At 38.0% G+C, this 20,867-nt stretch overlaps 1 protein-coding gene across 2 annotated transcripts in view; it reads right to left on the bottom strand.

Moving 5' to 3' along the window:
* Positions 1 to 622: 622 nt before the first annotated feature.
* Positions 623 to 20,867, bottom strand: part of LOC122164718 (aminopeptidase O (putative)) — a 129,769-nt gene continuing 109,524 nt past the window's right edge. Inside the window, exons 13-14 of one of the 2 annotated variants that reach the window (XM_042826948.1) lie at positions 20,128 to 20,211; positions 623 to 964 (exon numbers count right to left, since the gene is read on the bottom strand). In XM_042826948.1, coding sequence (XP_042682882.1) covers positions 944 to 964; positions 20,128 to 20,211 — 105 coding nt within the window. In that variant the 3' untranslated portion in view covers positions 623 to 943. Of the gene's footprint in view, positions 965 to 4,160; positions 4,294 to 20,127; positions 20,212 to 20,867 lie in introns of those variants that run through there. The other variant, XM_042826949.1, reaches the window with a different exon arrangement.

Raw genomic sequence — 20,867 nt, 5'->3', positions numbered from 1 at the left:
CACTATTTGAAGTTGTCATGCTTAACTAATTAGCAAAGCAGAAGGTCCTCTTTTCAGTCTTAAAGCAAAATACAGCTCAGACACAATGATTCAAATAAGGTAGCATACTTACAGCAAAAAATCAGCAGTTTCTAAGTTGATTCCAATTTTTGACTTTGTATTAGACTGATAAGAAATATATTTTTTTAAAAATATGATTTTTTCCCAAGATCCTAGAATCAGTATCATAGAATCGCTCAAGTTGGAAAAGACTTAAAGATCATCAAGTCCAACCACAACTAGAAATCTGGAGAGTAAAACTGCTGATTTCAAATCTTTTAACCTATTAGCAGATATTGATATCAAAATGGGACGTAAGGTTGCATATTTTTTTCCTGTTCACAGGACTGTGTTTAGCCAATGTATCAAAATGCATACAATAATTTGCCACAACATGAGGTTGTCATAATTGAAGTTTCATTTTGAATACTGTTATGGTTTGAAACACAGCACAGATAAATTGATATTCATCTTGAAGACGGTTGTTTAACCAATTTAAATGAACAGTCAAATCTATCAAAAACATTAAATCTTTGAGACTTTTTCACCTCCAAGTTCTGACACAAATTTTCCTTTTCATTCCATACGTGACCTGATATGATTTTGTTAGTCATAAGACAGTATTTTACCTTGACTTAGACACCTTCCTTCAGAAAAGTTAATGACGTCCCCATAATCAGCATCCATTCTTTGAAGAAACTCCTGGAATTCATGATGACTGAATCCATTGGACATTATGAAATTCACAACTTTGATCGTGATTTGCACAACATTATCCATTTTTGAAGTTTTCACATGTAAAGTTCCTTGATGTATGATAAATTCACAAATGTGAACTGTTGGTGGCAACTGTATTGTCTTCTTCAGAAGTTCCTGTTTTTAGACAGCCACACCCAGGGCTCCATCAGCAGCTATACCAGATATGCTGGCCAAGGTTAAAGAAAAATTACTTTAATGTAATTCCTACTGCTTCATACAAATTCAGAGGTTTACTTCTATCTTTTAATGGCACCAAGGTCACTTCAAAACACAGTCACTGTGTTTTACTCACCAAATGGCACAGCACATGTAATGTGCAATACACACAGGTATCAACACGACTGAATGTAGTGGGTATGAGAGAGGCAGCACTGCACTGAACCATTTCCTCCACAGTGTTCTGTTGTCACCTATGCAGCCTGCATTTGAGCTAAAAATTACTAATAATGTTAAAAGTTTACAGTCTTGTGGGGCCATATTACTAGCTGTCGAGGGCAGCAAATACATCTATTCACTGTAATTTTAAAAGGCACATATAGTGGATTACTGGAATATTTCAGTTTGTTCCCTGTTTAAGCAAGTGAATTTTTGAATATTTTCAAGAATGGGGGAGAATTAAAACCTAAAATGATTATTGATGTATTTGGGCATTTAAGTCACTGTTTCATGACCGTTTAAAACAGTCACGCTGTGAACAAGATACCGCATGATCATTATAAGTAGGTGAACTAGAACACAAAACCACTGAGCTTCTCTAAGAGTTGATTTAGTACACCAAGTTCTATATTGCTTTGTACCTAGTAAGAGTGTCACTGCACTCCTTAGGTTACATGAACTTTATATCAGTCTACAGTTTTGTAGGAGAAAACATATAGTGACACTTGCCTTAAATAAATACAATTCATTTCAAGAACACAAACGGCTTTTCATTAGAGGGAATATTGTATTGTAACTTTCATAAGGCAACTTTAAGTGAATCATAAAACACAGGAACATTGAAGCAAAATGTGATATGGAACTAAATGAAAGCTTTGATTCAAAATAGTATTTCACTGTCACAACTGATAGTAGACATGTGTGTTCTACCCAAGACCTCACATTTAAACTCTATGCTCAAACATAAATAAAAACAACAACAAAATGTAAAAGGCCAGACATGCAAACATTGATCCAGTTGCCGCATTCCACATCAGCAAATGCGTACATACCAGGTTTGTAAAAAATCACATCAGTTTCGGCTAAATCTGAGCTCTTCAGTCCTTCCCTCTTTTCCCCAATTTGAAAAATGACTGGTCCTTTGATTATGCTACTATACTTGTCTACAATGGGACTAATGGGAACATGAGCATCACATGCCTGCAGTGAGTTTGGCTAATGACTGAAATCTTACAGACACGATGTCATTGAAGAACTACATTGCCTAGATTTGAAATTGGCCCAATTGGACTAAATAAGCTGCTTTAATTCTCTCAGAACAGAGCAGAAGAGCATGCCTCTGTCTTGACCCACTGTACAAAAAAAAAAGAAAAAAATAAAAAAAAAAGAACAGAAAAGTGAAGACTGAACTCCTGGCCCAAAAAGCAGAATTTGTTGAATCTTCAAGGTTTAATAGTTTTAGTTACTCTTTTTTTTACAAAGGCTACAATTTCAAAGCAAAAAATAAGTATTTGCTGACAGTTAATTTGAAGGAACTTACAGTCCTAAGCAATAACACCTGAACTCGAAACAAGGCTTTAGGCTCCAGCCTTCTAGCCACTGTCACCAATGAAGAACTGACAAACACTTCACACAGGCATGAGGTTAGCAGAAGGCCTCTAGAGGGCTACTGTGGCTACACTGGAGCAGAAGGGGCCATACGAGCAGCTTAAAACCAGCCAGCTCTTGCACATTTCCAAGTGTCAGCTGTGACAAAGGCAGGCATGACTATGTTCTCCACACATTCCTGGGCACCCTCCTACCTAGCCTTAGGACTTGATAATAAAGTTTCAAGACACCTGAGCCATAGCAGCATACTGGATGTCTCCCCCCTGCGTTGAGGAAAGTGGCTATGCATCCAGCTTAGCTTTTTAGAAATATCAGACAGGTTGTCAATGGAACTGTGCCCACACCAGGCCACACACAATCCTACAGGCAGCAAGCAGGGACAGCTGGCAAGCATATTAGGTGGAGGAAGGAAGCACTCTGTGGGCGCCAAGCACATTCAATGCAGAGCAATCCACATTTCAGAAGTCAGTTCACATCCTCTGCTGTCAAAAACCCCAAAATATGCACATTCTTCTTCAAGCCTAGGTATTCTGCTGAAGCTCAGATTGCATAGAAAAAGACACTGTACTTGCAGAGGACTAGGCAAGGACTTAGAGGGATTTAAATGAGAGATGAGATTAATCATGCCCCTCCAGCTAGTAACAGCCAAACAAAAGTCTGAAATCCCTGACTCTCGTCTTCTGTGTTTCAAGATCAAAAAAACAGTATTATCAATCACTGACAGTTTTTAAAAAACATTTTTAAAAACACTGTAAGCTACAGAAGTTATATTGAAATTAGATACAGATTGACAATTATGTTTCTCAAAACACAACATTTATTTACTCTTCAGGGGGAAGAGAAAGGAAGCAAAGCCAAACTGTATATAAATATATGCTGTGCGTTTTTTTAGTGTATAAGCTGGTCAATAAATCAAGATCTTAGAGAAAGCTCCCCCTAGCCTGAGAGGAAATCAAACATGACAAGAGGTCTCTGTCAATTCCATTCCACTAATACTGCCTATGTTTCTTTAAGAAAACAGTACTTCTCCTTGTTTCATACGTTCTTCCAGCATTTTGCTTTCACCTACATGTTTTGCCTTCTCAAGCAATAGCTTCAGACTTGTATTTTTCCACTATGAACTGACATCAACTCAAAACCTGCTCCTTAACTATTCAAGGGCATGTAGGCACAAAAAATATTGTCCTCCTGAGCAGGTTGGGTGTGGTACTTGAATATTGTACATTCCTTCAGTTAATTGAAAATCATATCTCTGCTTTTCAAAGGCTTGGTAAACACATGGCTTGGCAAAAAGATACTGAGAAAAAGCCAGGAAAACCTATCTCAAATTACTTTGATTTCAAGTATGCTGTTAATATATACATCGATTCACAATAGAATTTCTGGTACTATATGCCAACATCCTCCTTTAAAACCAAGAAGAAGAAAAATCAAAAAGTAGGTCACTATAAAAATGTACAAAACTGGAAGAGAGACAAAATACAGTTCTTTATCCACAGTTTTACTAACTTCAGTTAATCGTATCAAAATTGAGATACGGATCCCCACAAATTAAGACAAACTCCTTTGTTCCACTTATTTTTATTTTTCCCCAATAAGACCAATTTGTGGCAATCATATCCATTCTGTAAGACAGGTCCCATCTGTTACTGACATGTATCTGTTCCACAATAGAGATCTGGGGAAGATTCTGAGCCTATACCAGCATTTCTTCTTTGTTTACAAAGGTACCTGGAAAACACATTTATGAAGCATTATCCATAGCTACAACATACACACTGTCAGAGGCACTAGACGGTTTGAGGAGTTATTAGAATAGTACCAAATGGATTACTCAGAACAAAGTCAGCTGAACATTAGGGGAAATAAAACATTTACATACTGACATATGCCATCTTTGAAACAGCCTATTTCTTTCAAATGCTGAAAATTGATAGCTTTATCCTTATGGCTCCTAAGATTTTAAAAAACTTATTTAAAATTCATTTTTATCCAAGCCTACTACTTCAATAAATGTCAAGATTTGTCATCAATTTGTAAAAGCAGTATCTCACATACTTTTTATTACAACTTTAGTTATAGTCATGGATTAGCTCTTTAAAACTTCAGATAGCCTGTTTTTCAGTTGAAATTGTGGAAATTTCCAGAACAGAAAAGTATTCAACTGAGAAGGTCAGTTTCAACTTAATGCTGCTGACATAACGGACTGGATATCACAACAATATGAATGCAAAAATAAAAAGCATTTGCATACAAGACTAAGAACAGTTTTGTGCACTTCAGCTTTCTGGAGTCAGCTCAATTATCCCATCTGAAATCACACAATGGACTAACATGGTGAACACAAACTGTTTTCTGTGCTGAAATGTCAGTGCCATCCGGTCCAAACTTCAAGTTGCAGGCATGCCTGTTTGACTGTGAAGAAATAAGACCTTTAAATGGTCAATAAGGGAAGTTTCCCTTGATACACTGGGGGCTTGCCATGCCATTTTATCCAACAAGTATAACCTATCTCCCAAAAGTGATGGTTTGTTAATTCACTTGATGTTTAGCAGATAAATGAAGTGTAATTTTAAATAAATACATAATACAGTCCCTGTACTCTAGATAGTTTGCATTCAGTATCACAGATAAAGAATATTTTTAACACTATCAGTAACACAAAAATATATAGTGCCATTTGCCAAAATTCCACATAAAACATCTTTTCTGAAAATTGTGTCACTATCAGTATGGGAGCAGCAGATGTGCTGTGCCATGGAGATGATAATTCATCTTTCTCCAGTGCCCTTTATGGTGACTCACTCCCTAAAAGGGCTTGCCATGCTGGTGTGGTCAGATTAAATGGTATCTCTGCTCATAGCCATGAAGCTCCTCACTGCTCTCTGATCTTAGCTCAGAAGGTCAAGTCCATAATAAATACCAGGCAACTGAAACTGCACAGTTGTGGCCAGACATCCTGTTTGCCATGAATTCTATTTTAGATACTTTCATTAGTATTAGTACTAGTAACGGGAACTCCTGATTAAATCAGTTCGTTTGTTGTTATAAAGTAATTAATCTTGTAGCTAATTAATCCAAAAATACTTAACCAGAGATCTACTCCCATTTCTCACTGTCGGTTTGAAAGTTCTCCTCCCTACTGCCATCCCCACAAGTGCCTGACCTGCATCTCAGGAGCTTCCAGACTATCCTGAGAGGCAAAGATGCAGGCTTTCATAATTACTTCAAAAGGGTCTTTCTGCTATCTAATCTGAAAGTAATATAGTTAATGAAATTTGTAACATTATACTTCTAGATGGAGCCAAGACATTAAAAAAAATACAAAGCTCAAAACAATTTATGCAGAAATTATCTAACAGCAAACTAGCAGAAGGCCACAAACATCACCTGGGGGATGGATATTCCCATCTGGGACGAAGTCTTTCTTAACAAGGACAAGTACTTTTCCCCTGATAAATTACAGCTTGGATCTCATTTAAGTTCAAGTTCACTTACCATATTGTTTTTTAAAATACCACCTCCTTTTCTTTGAGGTAATAACCGGAAGATAGCTGAGAGATAGGACCAGCTACCCAGGTTTGCAAATATCCATTCACTACTTTGTACTGCATGATGTCTTATATGTTTTCAGTTTGGCAGCTCCTAAAATCAATCAGCTGTCTCTTGCCTTCCATCAGTTTACCCGTCATCATTCCAATTGACTTAGCAATGGTTTTAATTTTAGAAGAGCTTTCTGACTGAGCATTTACAAAGACTGCTTTATATACAATACACTCAGCGCTTATATGTTGCTCTGTTCAAACACACACTCTCTCCTTGTATAAACTGCAGAATTCTAGAAGGAATGTCACACACAAAAGAAATACATCAGTAAAACAAAAACTCCAGAGAAAACAAAAACTATTTTCCTTTCAGAAGGAATGCCTGTGAAAGATGAAGTTGAGAACATCAGCACCTTTTCTACAACCTCAGATGTTACTTATCTTCAAATCCACCGTATCTTTGGCTTATACTGAAACAATCAAGAAAGGATTTTAAATATTAGTTCTCGTTAGCTGTTTCGGGAGCTACTTCCGCTATGAAAACCACACTGAGCAACCTTTAGATACAGCTAATCTTTTAGCCATTACCAAACCTGTCCATGCTGGAATTAAGAAACAACAGGCTCTGTTTAATCACTCTACTGCCTTTCCTAAAAGCAGAGTCCATTTATCTAAACTAACAAGCATACTGTAAAAACACTGGATCTGATATTAAACAGTTTTTCTATTGCTACTTGGGTTGGAAAGAAAAAAAAAACAACAAAAAAAGACCTTCACACCACTACTTAGGAACAGCCCACTCTGCAACAGGAAGTCTGGTGATGGGTCATTTTGAAGTTTACTAAAAAGTTTTTATCTGAAGTAGCAGGGAACAACAAATAATACCAACAGAAATGACTCCAGCACTGCCATAAAGAATCACACCAACATAGATTATATGTAGGCAAAGGAAAGAAGTGGAAAACCCATTAAGACACTACCACATCAAAGGAGAAATCTGATAAAATGTTTCAAAAATAAAAGTTAAGTCTAAACAGAAGAAAAAAAATAAAACAAAACAAATCACGTACCTGGTTGGTGATAACTACAGGTCCTTAGGAAAAAGAGGGAAAGCACCTTTCTGTGAAAAATTCTGAAGTGCAAGATGCTCAGGCAAGTTTGAGGGCATGTGTGTATGTACACACACACATATATATATATACATACATATATATACACATGTACATGTACACTCACACATATATATGCCCATATACACACTGAATATATATATACTGAGGAGGATTTCTTCAAGTTTCATAAATAAGAGCCTTTTCTATCCTGCATAAATTTTTGACCCAACAAAGAAAACATACATAAAAAAAAATTGCATCCCAGTTGCCTGCTCTGTTTGTCACATGCTTCACAAAAACTTCAAATAACTCATCTTGCAACCATGCCTAATTTAATATGAAAGTCAGAATTTCAGCTCAAACCCTTAGGGGAACTCAGCTGGATTACTGTTAAATCTTTGCCAGTGCTTTAGAAAGTCTCTGTTGCAAAACACCCACCCAGACTTAACTAAGCCAAGATGGTACTGATTTCAATAAACTGTAAAAAAAAGCCTCTTGCACTATATGCTAGCTAATAGAATACGAAGGATATCCTTGTAAGATCATCTTTAATTTGACATTTGCTCTATATATCTTTTCATTCCCATCTCCCATCTCTCAACTTTGAAAGCAAACACAACATAAAATTAAGTAGCCAAATTCTCCCTTCCTGTAACTTAAAGAGACTTTAGTTTTATGCCCAGTTTTAGAGTGTTTTGCAGGCCAGCAGTGTGACTGTTTGTAATATGAAGGAGATTGGTAAATGAAGGAGAAGATAAGCTGCCCCAGTGGAATATGCAGGTACTGAGGGGGAAAACAAACAGCCTTCACTTCAGCTTTCTATCTGCAGTTCATCCCCCAAGCCTACCTAGATCTCCTCAGCCACGACGCTAATAGCAATGAGCACAACAATAAAATCTCAGTGAAGTTCCTTGTGTTGATTATGCTTTGTGGTTTGGTCACTTTTCATTTGATGACTTCAAGTTTATTTATATAAATTGCTCATTAATGTAACCAGAGTCCTAAGTTGACAGCATGTTGATTCAGCTTTTCTCATTTCCCAGTGTAATGAATATTGAGCTATTGCTTTTTTTTTTTTTTGATCTGCAAGTGAGTAACAGAGTTCACGTTTCTGTGTCCATGATCAGGTTTTCATAAACATTTAACGGGTACTGACAACAGTACAGTCAGTTAAAACTCACATAAGCATCTCCAAAAGTAATTCTTTCCAACAGTAAATGCGTTGAGTCATAAGGAATTTCCATTGCCATCCAAATACAATTTTATAACATTTTATTATTTGACTTGGTCTATGACTCCAGGGTAATAGACACATTCAGACAAAAATTACCCAAGAGTAAGGAAGCTGAGAAACATGTGATTCACACTGGAAAGAAAAATAGGACTAAGATACTGAGAAGCTGATGTCTAGCACAAAGAAGAATTACTCAGGTGCTCTGAAAACAGCAACAGCAGGGACTCCCTAAATTTTCACAGTCATCACATCTCTGCCTTTGAACGTTTTAGAAATATTAACCTGACTAGACAAAACTAAGTATATTTTAACATTACAAAGAAACAGAACTCAGTCTTGCATACTTTTCATACATACTGTAGTCACTTGTGTGATGTAAGACAGGACAAAAGTATGTTTCAGTAACTGCAACACTGCAGAACTGCAGAGATGGAGACTTCTTCAGAGATGCCTTCAAGACCTTAACAATGGAAATGGAAAGGTAGCAGTTACAGCAAAACAGTGAGGCACCCAATTTCTCCTTAACTGAAAGAGCCAACTAAAGCAGCAGCACCATGATAGTCCAGGTAGAAGATTCATCCAGACCTACAGTTCAATTCCCAGATGAATGCTGAGATGGGAAATGAGGAAAATATAAGCTAAGAAGGGGACCAGAATTCCAAGCTCCTTTTCACTCAGCCATCATTCTGTCACAACAAGAGTGGTGTTGTAAAGACAGTATAGCTATGGAGGAAAAAAATAATCAGTTTTTTAAACATGATCATCGGACTACTGAGTCTGCTATAAAATAAACCACTTCGTGTATTCAGTTTAGACGCACAATGAATAAAAAATCACAGACATACTGAGGAGCCCTTTTTTCCGTATCCAAACAATTCATGGATGACAACCCAATATAGGTTGAAGTTTTTGAGCACTTTCTTTCAAAAACAAGCATCTAAAATAAAACAAAAAAATTGTACGCATATGGCACCATGAAAGAGTAAACAATATTGCTTTTGGATCTAGCCAAGGGATTTCTGTTATATGAGGAAACCAAGGCTGACTTGTAAAAATCTAAAAATAGTTCTAAAAATGCTTCCTGTCTCAATGCTTAGGACAAGAGAAAACAAATGAAAAGATTTAAATGTCTAGAAGCCATCTAGGTCATTGTTGTTATACAACCATCCTTTCTAAATCCTCCTCAAACAAATTCCTACACAGGACATTCACGGACTATAACTGATTAAAAACAAGTGCAAGATATGAAATACACCCTGTAAGTAAAATGATTTGCTTTCTGAAGTCCCCATATACCTTACAAACTGAAAAGGAAACTGTAAGAGAACCTCACGGTCTGACCAAATATTTTTAACTAAATATAATCCTTTAAATGTTTACTTACATGCCACTTTATACCAGAAAGCTGTATCAGAACAAAAGGTATTCACACAGGATATTTTTAAATTCTTGTCTTAAATAGTCTTAAAGTAATGGACATCAATAGGATAAGTATACCTAAACAGCAAATAATTACGTATACAATTATTATTTTTCATAGGTTCCAACTTTTAACTACTTCCAGCTCATTTGTATTTTTCTTTAAGCTGTGCAAGTACAAGATGCTAGCACATTTCTAGCTTCTAAACTAACTCATACTCCCAGTGTGATTATACTTCAATACTATCGTACAGTGCATGAAAGTAACCTGAAAGTTATATAACCAAAACAATTTGAACTAAAAAGAAGATTTAGCAAGATTTGTTTGGTATTCTTTTCTCCCTCTGTGATATAAAAATTACAGGACAGTATATACTCATCTAGACAAGCAAAGACAAAAAGGTAAATCACTGTCCATTAAATTATTATCCTTTAACATCCAAAACCTATACTTACATTTGACACTTCAAATCAAAACCACAAAACATAGCCTTAATTAATTATTGAAAATTATGTTCTACTGCATTATAAATACTGCAGTATTCCAGATATTGAACTCAATGATCCCCGTGGGTCCTTTCCAACTCAGAATCTTCTATGAAATTCTAATAAAATGAATCCACTTCTGCTTAAGTTTATCTTTTCAATTATACTGCTGTATGTGCTGGGGATTTCATGGATAATGGTGTGGCTTAATTCGTTTGCATTTACAACATAAAGAGCCCTCAAGCAAAGGGTTGTGTTCAGGCACCACAGGTGATGACTGCAGCCCATTTCCTTCCTCTAACCAAATCTCTTAGATATCTTTGTATATACTTAACATCACTATGCCTCTGTTTCCCATTTCTAAAACCACTGTAAGTAATAATTACTATTCTTATGCAGTGATATTAGAAGAAGTACACATATTTGAGATATCTCATGCAGTGGTAATGATAAAATTCTTAGATAAAAAAAAGCTTTGAAATCACAGAATTCCCTTCCCTAAACATCATCTAGTTCCAATCCCCTTGCCGTAGGCAGGGATCCTTCCCACTAGATCAGGTAGCCCCAGTCCAGCCCGGCTTGAACATCTCCAGCAATGGGGCATCCACAGGTTCTCTAGGCAAACTGTTCCAGTGCCTCATCATCAACATAGTAAAGAATGGCTTTAAACTAAGAGACATATTTGGAAGACATCACCGCTTGTCCTATCACTGAACTACCTTATAAACAGTCTCTCTCCAGCTTTCTTATAGGCCGCCTTTTTAGGGGGGTATTAGAAGGCTGTAATGATGTTTCTTGTAGAGTCTTCTCTCTAGACTAAACAGAATCATAGAATCACAGAATTGTAGGGGTTGGAAGGGACCTCCAGAGATCATGGAGTCCAAGCCCCCTGCCAAAGCAGGTTCCCTACACCAGGTCTCACAAGTAGGTGTTCAGGCAGGTCTTGAACATCTCCAGAGAAGGAGACTCCACAGCCACCCTGGGCAGCCTGTTCCAGCGCTCCGTCACGCTCACTGTAAAGAAGTTCTTGCACACATTTGTGCAGAACTTCCTATGCTGCAGTTTCCAGCCGTTTCCCCTTGTCCTGTCTCCACACACTGCTGAAAAGAGTCTGGCCTCGCCACTCTGCCCCCCACACCTTAGATATTTATAGACTTGGATCAGGTCCCCTCTCAGTCTTCTTTTCTCAAGACTAAAGTTCACTTAGCCTTTCTTCACAGGGGAGATGCTCCAGGCCCTTCACCATCTTTGTGGCCCTCCGCTGGACTCTTTCCAAGAGATCCCTGTCTTATTCGTATTGGGGAGCCCAGTCTGGACACAGTACTCCAGGTGAGGACTCAACAGGGCAGAGTAGAGGGGGAGGATCACCTCCAGGATGCCATTGGCCTTTTTGGCCACCAGGGCACACTGCTGGCTCATGGCCAACCTGCTGTCCACCAGGACACCCAGGTCCCTCTCTGCAGAGCTCCTCTCCAGCAGCTCATCCCCCAACCTGTACTGGTGCGTTCCTCCAATTATTCCTCCTCAGATGCAAGACTCTACACTTGCTTTAGCTAAACCTCATCTGGTTTCTTACTGCCCAGCTCCACAGTCCATCCAGGTCTCGCTGAATGGCAGCACAGCCTTCTGCTGTGTCAGCCTTCCTGCCAACTTTGTATTGTCAACAAACTTACTGAGGGTGGCCACTATCCCCTCATCAAGGTAATTGATGAAGATGTTGAACAAGACTGGACCCAGCACCGACCCCTGAGGAACACCAGTACTTACAGGGCAACCCTCTCTGCTCTGCCAGTAAGGCAGTTCTCAAAACATTTCACTGTCCACTCATCTATCCCACACTTCCTCAGCTTTGTTATAAGAATGTCGTGGGAGACGGCATCAAAGGCCTTGCTGAAATCAAGATAGACTACATCCACTGCTCTCCCCCCATCCGCTCAGCCAGTGACAACATCGTAGAAGGCTACCAGGTTGGTCAAGCATGACCTCCCCCTCGTGAATCCCCTGCTGAAACAACTCGATTTTCTGAGGTGGTCTGCATAACAGAGGTGCTCCAGCACTTTAATTATCTATCCCTGTGGCCTTCCTCTGGACTAGTTGGACTTGTTCCAACAGGTCCATGTGTTTTTTATTTTAGGGGACATAGAGTTAAATGCAATATTCAAGGTGGGGTCTCACAAGAACAAAGTAGAGGGGAACAATCACCTCCTTCAGCTTGCTGTTCATACCTCATATGATACAGCTCAGGATATGGTTGACTTTCTTGGCTGCAAGCATGCACTAATGACTCAGATTGAGTTTTTTTCATCATCCAGCAACCCCAAGTCCTTATTCCTGGGGCTGCTTTTAATCCATTCTAGCCCAGTCTCTATTTGTGTTTGTCAGTGTTGTGACTCAGGTGCAGAACCTTGCACTTAGTCTTGCTGAGCTTTGTGACATTTGCATGGGACAACCTCTCAAGCCTGTGAAGGTCCCTCTGAACCACACCTCTTTCCTCATTTTCTGTGAAAGACACTGAGTAAACACATAGGCACATTACAACTCAGTCTTCATGCAACTAAGTATTTTGTTCTGAGAAGTCTAGAATGTAGATTTTATATAATTCAACCCCACAACTTAGAGCTGCTACAAAAAAGGACCAATGCTGAAAAAGGACACAATACCGAAAAACATTTTGTTATGAATTTTTCTTCTCCTACCCTGATAAACAAAAGCTGTTAGTTTTCAAGGAGTAAAAATTTAATCTCTTAAAAAATATTGCAAATGTTCTAGAATGAGAAGGTGTATTAGAATGAAAGTATGATATATTAATTACTTTGACTAGCAAGAAAAATCACACATCTTCAGTTAACATATCTGTATATATAAACTCAAGTAAACCAAAATCACCATTCTTAGCTTCCTAGCAACCATTTCTCTTAATTATTTGAAAACCTAAGTGTTTTACTCCGTTATTATAAAATAACGTTGTCGTAATACAGACTTCATTTCTCAATTGCAAATTTAGGTGAAAAACTTAAAAAGATTTGCACTTAATTCCTTCTGGTGGGTTTCTCACACTACAAAACCAGCATATTCTTAGAAGGGCACTGTCAGAAGTAGGGAAGGGAAATTACAAAAGAGGGATGAAAACTGAGCTTAAGACAAACGAATTCTACAATTTCTCTCTCTCTCTTTGTGATTATCTCCTCACTTGACCCAAAGCCCTACACAATGGTTTCTTTTATGCTGTAAATAGGAAAAAACATTGAATCACATCTCCCAGTAAAAAAATACTCCAGGCAATTAGCAGATTTCTGATTTTCAATCAGAAAGTGGTCATTTGAAAGAAAGATCTTGAGAATGAACAACTAAGGTCTACATTTAAACATGAGAAGTTTTACTAAACTCATCAGAACTACAGCCAAAACATGGAAGTTTCTTGAATTTAAACAAAATGAAGATAATCATAGCTATTCGAAGATGAGGCCCGAGCCGTCATCTTTTCTTTGAAATAAACAAGATCCCAGGCATGGAAACATTTAATGTTTTGGAGATTTATTTCATTTCCTTTTGCAAAATCAATGCGAGAACGTAAGCAAGATACTCATTAGCCTTCCAAACTAAGACCAAAACCCCTATCTTCTCATGTACTGCAGTGAAGGAAAAAAACAACTGCAAATTCATGACGTGTCTGTTTACCACATGTGGGGTACATGACCTGACACCTAAGTAGGATATAGTTCACAAAATCAAAATAAAATAAAGTAAGTAGAATAAGTAAATAGAAGTAATGAAATACAATTTTTGGTAACTTGTGTCCAGTGAACAAACTGTCTCATAGGCTCAATAGGCTCAAAGTGTCAACAGAAATGCTTTCTGCAGTTGGGACAGTCATAACATCTCTGTCATGCATCTGCAAAGATTCCCAGAAATGATCAATGGCTCTATGTCCAGGTGGAGGCTGGTAACAAGTGGCATCCCCAGGGGTCTGTCTTGGGACTGGTGCTCTTTAACATCTTTATCAATGACATTGATGATGGAATCGAGTGCACCCTCAGCAAGTTTGCTGGCGACACCAAGCTGAGTGGTGGGGTTGACACAGTAGAAGGAAGGGATGCCATTCAGAGGGACCTCGAGAGGTTGAAAAGGTGGGCCCAGGTGAACCTGATGAGGTTCAACACAGCAAAGTGCAAAGTTTTGCACTTGGGCCAGAGGAATCCCAGGCATCCATACAGACTGGAAGGAATGGTCCTTGAGAGCAGCCCTGCAGAGAAGGATCTGGGGGTCGTGATAGATGAAAAACTTAACATGAGCCAGCAGTGCGCTGTTGCAGCGCGAAAAGCAAATGGTATCCTGGGCTCCATCAGAAGAGGGGTGGCCAGCGGGGACAGGGAGGTGATTGTCCCCCTCTACTCTGCTCTTGTGAGGCCGCATCTGGAGTACTGCATCCAGGTCTGGAGCCTCCAGTAAACGAAAGACGGAGAGCTGTTGGAGAGGGTCCAGAGGAGAGCCACAAAGATGATCGGGGGGCTGGAGCATCTCCCCTGTGGTTGAGAGAGCTGGGCTTGTTCAGCCTGGAGAGGAGAAGGCTGCAGAGTGACCTCACTGCAGCATTTCAGTACCTAAAGGGAGCCTATAAACAGGAGGGGAAAGCACAAGTTTGAAAGGGGAGATAACAGCAGGACAAGGGGAAACGGCTTTAAGTTGAGGGAGGGGAGATTTAGGTTGGATGCCAGGGGGAAGTTCTTTACAGAGAGAGTGGTGAGGTGCTGGAACAGCCTGCCCAGAGACGTTGTGGATGCCCCCTCTCTAGGGGTGTTCAAGGCCAGGTTGGATGGGGCACTGGGCAGCCTGGTCTAGTATAAAATGTGCAGGTTAGAGGGCCTGCATGTGGCAGGGGGGTTGGAGATTCATGATCCTTGAGGTCCCTCCCAACCCTGGCCATTCTATGATTCTGTGTGATAGAGCTCATGCTTCTGCCTTGCCTTTATTAGGGCTCTCACAGGAATATGGCAGATCTAGAATTTCACTAACAAATTTCACTGGAAGTGACCAGTGGATGCCTAAATTGAAAGTATAAAGACGTTTCTTTTCCATCAGAAATTTTTCAGGAAACATAAAAGATTTTCTTGAGAGCTCATTAACAACTAGAACATGGTTATGATACAGGAAAACAACAAGATTTCTTACACTTTCTTTATTAATTGCCACTGGATATCATGCCTGAATCCAAACTACGAAAAAAATAAATATGTAAATATCCTACAAATATTTATGAAATGTCAAGATACTGTAAGCTGGTTTTAAATGCTTGCACAGGTTGTACAAAACCTGTGAGCAATGCATCCATGTGTAGATATGAACTAGCCAGTTGTGAGAGGTCACTCTATTTGTACCTGCAGAAAAGTAACACAAGAAAAAAGAGCACAGTAATATATACAAAATTTTAGGAATGTAATCCTCTCTGTTCAATTAAAGCTACACAGCATTTACTTGCATTTAACAGTGAGCTACCCTTGATTTCCAAGAGTTTCTGGGAAGGTAGATGGCAAGCAGGAGGGTCAGTATTATAAGAGTAAATCTGTGGCCACTACTGAGTAACTACAGCTATCAAAAAGGAGAATGAGAACTTCCAAATCTTTAATTGGTTCTGTAAAGGCTCTAGCCTTTGCCTTCTGTGATCATACTTCTTTAAATTCAAATGATAAATTCTACACTTAGGAAAAACTACACATGCCTTTCCTATACAATACCTGAATATAATCTAAACTGATTAAAGACAGCCTGATATCGATTGCCAAGAATCATTATTAAAAATTATTACACATTGTCAAAAATAAGTTTAATAAATGTAAGACTAAAATGCCACAAATGTAATACTGAAATAAAGCATGTTTGAGCAGGAAGATTGTTAACAGCTCCTTTGGAACCTTCAGAATCAGTAACATGGAGAACTTGAACCACTTGTCTCCAGAACTGTATATTCTCAAGTAATTTTATTTATTTATTTATTTATTTATTTATTTATTTAGGAAATTCTGTAGAAGGTAGCTAATGAAGTACTATTTTCAAGTGCAAAAAGTTGCTCCAGTTCCAAATGCCCCCAGATGAACGCTTTTCTGCCTTACTCCCAAACTCACTGATCACTGCTCAGAATTTATTAAGCAATGGCGGATGAGACATTTGAGAACTATTAAAAGCAATCAAATCCTGTCAAATCCTGTTTATCTGTTATTTTGGAAAGAACAAATCTATTATCACATTTTCCATTTCCTGTTTTATTCAAGACAAAAGGTACTTGTGAGCTAGGGTGTAAAGGCACACATAGCAACCACACACATACACAAAAAAAAGGGGTTCAGTATACTAAAAAGACTTCATAAGTTTCAGTAATTCATCTTGTGATAACATGCACAAAGACAGCCTCATTAAAATACCTCCAATGAGGCCAATTGCCAAATATTGTTCTATCACAGGAGTGTAACCAATTCTTCCTGCCAATCAGAACAAACATAAACCTTCTGCTAGAAGGTTTTTTTTTTTTCTTTCCTGTACGAACTTCATATCTTACATTAAAGTGGCCTTAAACTTTCACTGCATGGAAGAAGGATGGCAGGTGGTTTGAAGTACTGTAACTAGTAGTAATGTCATTATCTATAAACCTCTAACTATTTTAGCACATGGACATGCTGGTCTGAATTCTCCTAATTTTGAAATGGTCATGTCTGACTCTGAAAATGGAATGGGTGCATCATTAGGTTGCTTCATTGTTCTAGAAGTGTGGCAATAACATGCATCATAATATGTATTAGGGAGGCGCGCTGTGAAACACGGCATGCTACAATAGTTTCAAATAGCAGCAGGGATTATTAAAAAGGACAAAGGACATTCTATCACAACAGTACTGCAAATAAGATACAGCTAATACTGGATTCAGAAGCGGACTAATTTTTTGAATTATTATTATTATGGTGACAACAAAAACTCCATGCATTTTTATTTTTATTTTTTTATTTTTTTTAAAGACAGGCACAACTGCTATCAAGTGCTTTTCAAGTTAACTTTCGGGCAGTGTTACCCTAAAGTTTTGAGCCATATAGTTACAGTTCCCAAACAATCCATAAATGTTTACAGCTAAATGATGAAAATATTTAGCATTAAGAGCCTGAAATTACATATTTGTAGGGCTCCTAGAGTTCTGTAAAACTAACCAAATTCAAAAAGTTTCTGAAAATGATTTACACAAACACTATCTGAAGAACACTCAAGGGTTTTTTTCTTTAGTTGTTAAGTTCTGCACTGTATGTAAGTTCAAGATATCTATTTCAGATTTGGTCCCTGCTTTGATTCTCGGTGTAGTGGATTCAAATTAAAACATTAAAAAAGAACAGGAACATGAAAGTTTTGAAGGTAAGCTTTAGCAAGTTCATGCTTGTTCTGAAAGCATAAGGAAAATTAGCTTGGTTTTCTAGTTATACCAGAAGAGGCCAGTAACCTTACTGTAATTGCACTTGTGATACAAGCTGATACCAGCTCTTACTTTTCTGTTTCCTTATTGTTCTGCTCCTCATCTTATGTTTTTATCTCATCTTTGTTTTCCTTTTCTTCAGTCCTTTCTCCATCGTTTTTTCATTACAAATTTGTTCACTTTCGTATTTGCTCACAAAGTACTTAATCTGTTGTGCAACACTGTTTCTGCTACAAGCCAATATGTACCCAGACAAAGTTAAAAAATACTAGCGGAACATATAAACTGACTGGGTACCACCTACGTTGGCTGGTAAGTCTGTACTGAAAGATAAGTTGTAACCAAAGTCTCAATTTTAGTATTGCAAAAAAGCTCTGCCAGCGCCAAGAAGATCGCGCTCCTTTTCCTCTTCCCTGTTTCCACTGGAAAAGCCATCATTACAATGAACAAAATCCTAGAGAATATAAAAATTCCCACCCCTACTCAATAATTTCATTATCAAATGTAAGGTCACTGATGTGCCCTTTTGTTCCCAGGAGGTTGACCAACCTGCAGATGCAGTTCTGTGACTGTGCATTGAATCTCAAAGAATTATTAATACTTACACATACTAGAAGAAAATGTATATTCTTACCTTTAATTTTAATTCATATTGACATTCACAGACCTTGCAACAATATTGTTTTTTGATAATTGGGTATTTCATAGTATAATACATTATTTTTTTTCATTTCTAATATGATTAGTCTACATACTAGAAGTCTGTCTCTCAAATCTTCTAACAATGGGACCTGAACAACCTTTCAAATACAGATTGAGTTTTATCAGCAAACATGGATTTTGCACTGAGAAAGCTTTTTCCTATAATAAGAAATGAAGAGGCTGTGACAGTATAAAGTACTTTTAAGACCATGTTGAAAATGTGACAGCAGACCTACTTCATCCTTTGTAATTTAAAAGCTACTTCAAATTGCATGCAATCTGTAGCTTGTATTAGGGCTATTTCCATCTTCAGTGCATTTTGCTCAACAATTCACATATTGATAGTTTTGAACTGTTAAGAAATCAGTGGTAACATAGAACAAACAAATAAAAATGGCAAATGTGCAAATAAACATTCACATACTTGAAAATAAACAGAAATTGAATTACTTGGTGCGAGTTCATGCAATCTCTGTTTAGATCACATCATCCTAATGTATGACAACACAGAACATCTTATTCTAAATGACATGTAATTTGGTGGCGTTTTTTAAATGCACTATAGAGCTGTTGAGTCACCCACATACAACAATGCACTTTGTGGACATTTGTCAAATACTGCAATGCCCATACTAAGGCAACACATCCCAGGAGCTGGCAGTCATGCTATCAGCAAGAATTTGGCTACAGAAACAGCAATGATTCATCATACATTCTAGAAGCACTGTCGAAACAGCAAAACAACATGCTGCTATTTTGATCCTTTAAAGGTAATGTTTTAAAAAATGATAATTAAAAATATGTTTCTAAAGTCAACATGAGCAAAAATAAACCCACAAAATTCTGTTAATGCATTTGGAAGTGCATCTTTATTCATAAGTGATAACTATTAGAATAATTTTTTTCCTCAAGAGAACAGAAAATGGTTATTTAATACAAGTGTCAGTTGATTATTTACCTCCTTACTTTGTGATTTAAGTAGTCAGTATTATAGGACTATCATAGGAAAAAAAAAAAAGTTTTTCATTTACAACAGGCAAGGCACATGTTTAATGCAGTTTAGTTTAGATTGTATGCAGTTTAAAAAGTCCTCTGCAGTAATTTCTAAAATAATCACCAAGATACCCTCATGAATTCCATTATAGTGCAACTACATGATCTGTAAGACTTAGAAAACCACTTTGACTTAAGAACCAAAAGCATCATCAGAGCACCTTTTTCAATGCAAGCATCATATCTTCTACCGTCCCACTGCTCACCAACACAGATTGTTTCTCAGATAAACCTATCTGAAGATTTACAAATAACGGTGCAGGTCCCGTGATAAGCTCTTGTTCTGAAGTACTACTGATACTTCTCATGAGAGTGCTCTTCTTACCTTTCTTCTGCAGAACATTGAATTTTAACACAAAAACAGAGAACTTTTGTCTCTGAAACTGCAGACTAATGATTTCTTTCTACTAATAATTTATTTCCACAGAAGTTACATAGTGAAATAATTACTATCACCTTGTCAGAGAAACCAAGAACACCTCTTTATAATTTATAAGCATCATCTTAAAATCTTTCCACTATGCTGCCCTTTGCCCATTTGCACAAACACACAACGTGAACCCTTACCTTCTGAAAAACAACTTCGTCCTGCTTTCTTTTCTTTTTGCTGCTTTTTCTGATCCTCTGGTTTGCCTGAATCCATTTTGTGACCTGGAGTTCAAAACCATAGTGGTTTTTTAGAAAGAGGATGCGATGAGAGTGCAGCCACTCGGCATTAATAAGAACCTATAAACAGACTCGAGACAATTTTTTCCATTGCTTCACTGGGAAAGGAAAAGCATTTTCCTATCCTGAACGATGTGGTCTTAGGTAGTCTGCTCAGTTACTTGAACACGGCTGAAGTGAAACGCTGTTCTCCACTCCGTGAAGAGCTATTTTCCTTTCTTTCTTCGCTAAAGCAAAACTGCACCTTTCAGCGTAAGGTGCTTCGGTTGTTGTTTTTTGTTTGTTTGTTTGTTTTAATAAAGAAAAGGTGTCTGAAGCCAGACCAGGCTGCCAAATGTAAAGTTATTACTCCTGCGTGCAAAAATCCTGGGGACAACCTCTGCACTCCATCCCTTACACTTTCTGTTACAAATCAGAAATTTACTTCAGCCACCGACGTCAGCCGGTGTTGTTATTATTAACAAAACAACAACACGTGGTTTTTCCCCCATACAAGCGCATCCATGCCTGGGAAGAGAGCGATGATGCTTTTGAAGCAAAAGCGGCACGGGAGGAGATCAGGCGGAAAACTCGGGGAGGGAACCCATGAAGAAAGAAGCGGGGCGAAGCGGGGCGAAGCGGGGCGAAGCGGGGCGAAGCGG

This window comes from Centrocercus urophasianus, unplaced genomic scaffold (assembly GCF_019232065.1).
Source record: "Centrocercus urophasianus isolate 14NV4802_14NV808 unplaced genomic scaffold, USGS_Curo_1.0 seq_27, whole genome shotgun sequence".
NCBI classification, from domain to species: domain Eukaryota; kingdom Metazoa; phylum Chordata; class Aves; order Galliformes; family Phasianidae; genus Centrocercus; species Centrocercus urophasianus.
The sequence above is the reverse complement of the archived record's forward strand: the minus strand, read 5'-3'. Positions and strand labels throughout refer to the sequence as shown.